Below are 4,208 nucleotides of genomic sequence, written 5' to 3' on the forward strand. Positions count from 1 at the left end.
TGAGCCTCTGGAAAAAAAAGAAAAACTTAACAGTGAAAATGCTTAGCCAGGAAGATTTACTGCTGATTGCAGATTTAGTATTGACATGTCTTAGCTAAAGAAAACTTCAGTTTTAACTATTAATGTGGGAAATCTGGATCAGCTTTTAAAAATGGGGTGGAGTTTTCAATGACAGTGTATTTTCAGAGACATTATTTAGAACATAATTTTTAATAGGAGTGTCAATTATAGTGGCGTGTGCATCTTAATTTTAATGGTCTGTCTTGGCTATAGAATTATGGAATGTAGGTGATCTGAATTATACTGGAGTCAGCCTTTATGCAAGACCCACTGTTATTTAATACTTCTATATACCCTCCTCTCCTTTTTAATTATAAAATAGGCTTAAAGATTGGAATCTGTCTAAATGAAATTCCCTTTTAAAATAGTGAGACTTTTCTCCAATCTACATTTCTTTACTCCTCCAGTAGGTTAAATACAAAATACTTTTTTTTCTCTCTCGTTAATGTAGGTGTGTTGCCTTTATAAGATAAGCTAGGAAAACAAAAAATTCTTTCTCCTGCCAACAGAGATAATTTGAGATTTTAACAATATTACTTTTTCATTTGATTATATAAGGTAAAACCTGACATCTACTTACTGAACTGTAGTTATATATTCTTGATAATCCATTTAGGTAAAATTAAAATGACCTTATCCTTATGTCCTTTGCATCCAATGCCTGTGACAGAAAAGGCTCAGTATTCTGGAAAACAGGGCATGCTTGAGAGGGAACATCTTGTAAAGACTGTAATTTGACCTTTGACTCAACCTCTCTGAGTAAATTTTAAATATTATAGAACAAATAGAAAGCCTCAAGGTATAATTCTGCTCCATCTTCCTCTTAGAACTATAAGCCAGTCAGAAGCTATTTCAGATATTAAGCTAGCAGTGTGTGTGCCTCTCCTTAGTACTTTTACTGAGAAATAAGTTTCATCGCTACAGATAAAAATTTCTATATAATGCCATCCTCATCAATCTCCCAGAATATTACTCCCTTCTACCTCCTTTGAAGTAGTTGAATCAGGTATAGCCAGAAACCCTTAAATTTTCCCTCTTCCATACTATGAAAAAAATATCCGTAATTTTTATATAATAAACCTTTCTAACTCTAGAGTATACTTGAATTTGATGGCAATTAAGGGGAAAGAAAAGCTTTGACAACTTTGTAGCTTTTGATTAAAACCACACCAAGAGACATGTTCCAATGATAACAACGAAGCATTATGCCAATTATGTTAAATCCTGCTCCTCTCTTAAGCTCATCATGACCTGTTTTAGTGTCCAGTGATTTACTCTTTGGAATGCTTACTCTCATCAATAAAGTGTTCCATTTACAGAGGAAAAAAAGGAAATCCACCAAAGGGAACAACCACCCCCAAATGACTTCTAGAAAACAAGTATTTCTTAACTTTTTATTGACATTGGCAAATTAAAATAGAATAAATTAACAAGTATTTTTTCAAAAAAATGTTTTGTACAAAAATACTGTCAAAATTTCCTAAAAAGCTTTCAACACAGTAGTATCTTTTCATGTACTGAATATAACTATTAGCACAGTGTCAAAAATGTTGAAGACAGAAACAAAATAAAAATCTGTGAAATGTTTGCCACTGACGACATTCCACACACCCTATTATTGTCTGTACATATGGGGGAGGGGGGGGGCAGCCAACTTGAAAGTGAACAGTATGACTTTTCCTGATCCAGAACGGCTTGGCCCACATCTGTTTAATCTTCCAGTTTAGCATATTTTAAAAATTAGTCTGTACTCAAATGCATAGTTAAAAAAATGAAGCGAGATAGCAGAGTTTGTGCATCTGCCCTTCAAAGTTCATGCAACCAACTAATGCAATTTTTCCTTTCACTCATAAATTTGAATGCAGTTCAGTCATTTGAAACCATCTACAAAATCCACAAGATTAAGCAGTTTGCCAAGATTAATATCTAACAGTTGAGCACTGGAGAAAGTGAGGAAATAAGGAGTAAAAACAAACAACAAAAAAGACCAAGTTAGCTAGATATCTCAACTACATAAGGGAGGTGAATGTCAAGGCTACAAAAACGAAACAAAAACAGGAAAAAAAAAAAAAAGTGGCAGCAATTTTTTAAACCAATTTGTACAAGTTTATAGTTTACTTTGTTTCCAAGTTCTCAAACCTTTCAAGATTTGAAAAGTGAGATACTGTGTCTAAGGGAATGTTTTTAATTCACACCGAAGAAGTTGGAGGGTTTGATTTCTTTCGCTGGGTTTCGATCGAGTCAACAGCTTACTCGACTAGGCTGCTGTTTGCACACGAAGTCCGTCATGAAATCAAATTCGTTTTGCCCGAGCCAGAGTTCAGGCAGCTCCTTGATGCGGTCCAAACCCATTTCTATCACTAAGGACATAAGCACTTCCTCGTCGATGAAATCAGTGTCTATGACATTGGGCGGCAGCATTGCAGCAGGGACGTGGGCCACAGAGGCGGGCATGTTGCTGCTGCCGCCGCTGCCGCCGCTATTGCTGCTGCCCGCGCCGCCGCCCGAGGTGCTGCTGGAGCCGCCAGGGGTGCTACTGCCACCCGAGCCGGGGGTGGTGCTGCCGCCGCTGTGTTTGGGGTTGCAATCTCGGAAGTGCTGGTTTGTCCCGTTCATCTGGTGGCCTGCAGCAGAGTGCAAATCCGGCATGTAGTGGTTGTGGGGGTAGGGGTGATGGTTAAAATACTGGTTGTTGAGCTTCTGCAGCTGCATGCTGGCCGGCAGGGAGCCTCCCTGGCTGGCCACCGGGGGGCCCATGAACTGGGAGTTGTTAAACCTAGCGGCGGGGGCCAGCGCGCTTGGGGGGTGCCCTCCATTCACAGTCCCCGGCCCCATCGCGTGCCTGATGCCGCTCGTGGCATTCATGTTGCCCGCGCCGTAGTGTATGTGCTCGCCCATTAGGGCGTTGAAGGCGTGTTGGGGCTGCTGCTGCTGCTGGTGGTGATGGGGGCTCTGGAACTGTCCCATGCCCATGCGGTGGGCAGGGTGGTGATGCAGCCCATTGGTACCGTCGGGGAAGCGCCCGTGGTTCATGGCCATCATATGGTCTGCCATTTCCAGTCCTGCAAGTGAAAAGGGCAGACGATAAGACCCGGGCCACACGTGTCGCCCACCAGAGCGCACCCCACTTTTTCTGGCCGCTGCCCCCCAAAACCCCCGGGCGCACGTCGGCTGCGAATTCCCGTTCCCCAGGATCCCCCTAGTAGCTAGCGCACCGGGACTCGCCAACACGGCAGACCTGCCACCCACAACAGAGCCCGGTGGCTGCACAGACAGCCCCTTCCCCTGTGATCGGGCGGGAGGGCCGGAGCCCACACCCCCCTCCGCTCTCCTAAGTCGCCTAATAAAGGAAGTGCCCCGTAGCCCTGCCGCGAACTTAAGGCTTTAAATCAGCCCTCCTCATCCTGTTGTTGCACATCCTGTTGTTATTCCCCAGCTCCGCCTCGCGCTCTTCCTCCGGGCAAACCCAGCCCTCGGAGGACGGGGTTGGCAGGAGCCCCGGCCAGCTTCGCCGGGCGCGCTTACCTTCCGTCTTAGCGATTTCTGCTCCGAAGACCAAGGGCGGGATCGTCGGGTCCAGGACCGGCTCAGCAGCACATAGAGGGGGCCTTCCTGGCGTGCAGGGCGCTAGCTGTCGCGTTGTCGGAGCTGAGGTCTTGCAGCGGGCCGCGCGGGTAGAATCGGAGCTGCTCTCCTTTATTTTCCCTCCGCTGCCCTCACAGCTCAGCAAGACTGCCCGGCAACTGCCAACAATGAACTGTGTTTCTTAGAGCTTTGGCCACAGTTAATATAAGGATCTCAGGAAGGGCGGAGCAAGAGCCTCCAGGGCGGGAGGCAAGAAAAAGCGGATTCTGGAACTCCAGGCACATCGGACCGGGTCGTGGAGCTGCGTCCCCGCGGCGAGCGGCACGTGCACAGAGGTTGCCGCGGGCCAGGGTGCTGCCCCATTGCCCCCAGACTCTGGTTTCCTCCCTACCCGCAAATGTGGGGACGGCCCGGTCGCGCCGGGTCCAGGGAGAAAATCCTCCTTGGACTCGTAGCCCGCAGGTATCGCCTTCCCGGAGAGGAGCGAGGAAAACTCACCGCCCCCAGCCCCCTACGGCCGGATCCCCCATCCCAACCCCTTCCACCGGGTTCACCTAGCGGTT

General features: G+C 46.8%; 1 protein-coding gene across 1 annotated transcript; it reads right to left on the minus strand.

Annotated features, from left to right (window-relative positions):
- Positions 1-1,442: 1,442 nt before the first annotated feature.
- Positions 1,443-3,816, minus strand: CITED2 (Cbp/p300 interacting transactivator with Glu/Asp rich carboxy-terminal domain 2). Its single transcript, XM_070417799.1, has 2 exons — positions 3,586-3,816; positions 1,443-3,122 (listed from the first exon to the last, which is right to left on the minus strand). The coding sequence occupies exon 2, from the start codon at positions 3,112-3,114 to the stop codon at positions 2,302-2,304; it is 813 nt and encodes a 270-aa protein (XP_070273900.1). The 5' UTR covers positions 3,115-3,122; positions 3,586-3,816; the 3' UTR covers positions 1,443-2,301.
- Between the last annotated feature and the right edge of the window lie 392 nt (positions 3,817-4,208).

The sequence above is a fragment of the Myotis yumanensis genome, unplaced genomic scaffold (assembly GCF_028538775.1).
Source record: "Myotis yumanensis isolate MYYU_CA2020_CCGP unplaced genomic scaffold, mMyoYum1.0.hap1 SCAF_6, whole genome shotgun sequence".
NCBI lineage: Eukaryota > Metazoa > Chordata > Mammalia > Chiroptera > Vespertilionidae > Myotis > Myotis yumanensis.

What these genes read in the sequence shown, in the direction of transcription:
- CITED2 (XM_070417799.1), bottom strand. Translation starts at nt 3,114, where the DNA reads ATGGCAGACCATATGATGGCCATGAACCACGGGCGCTTCCCCGACGGT.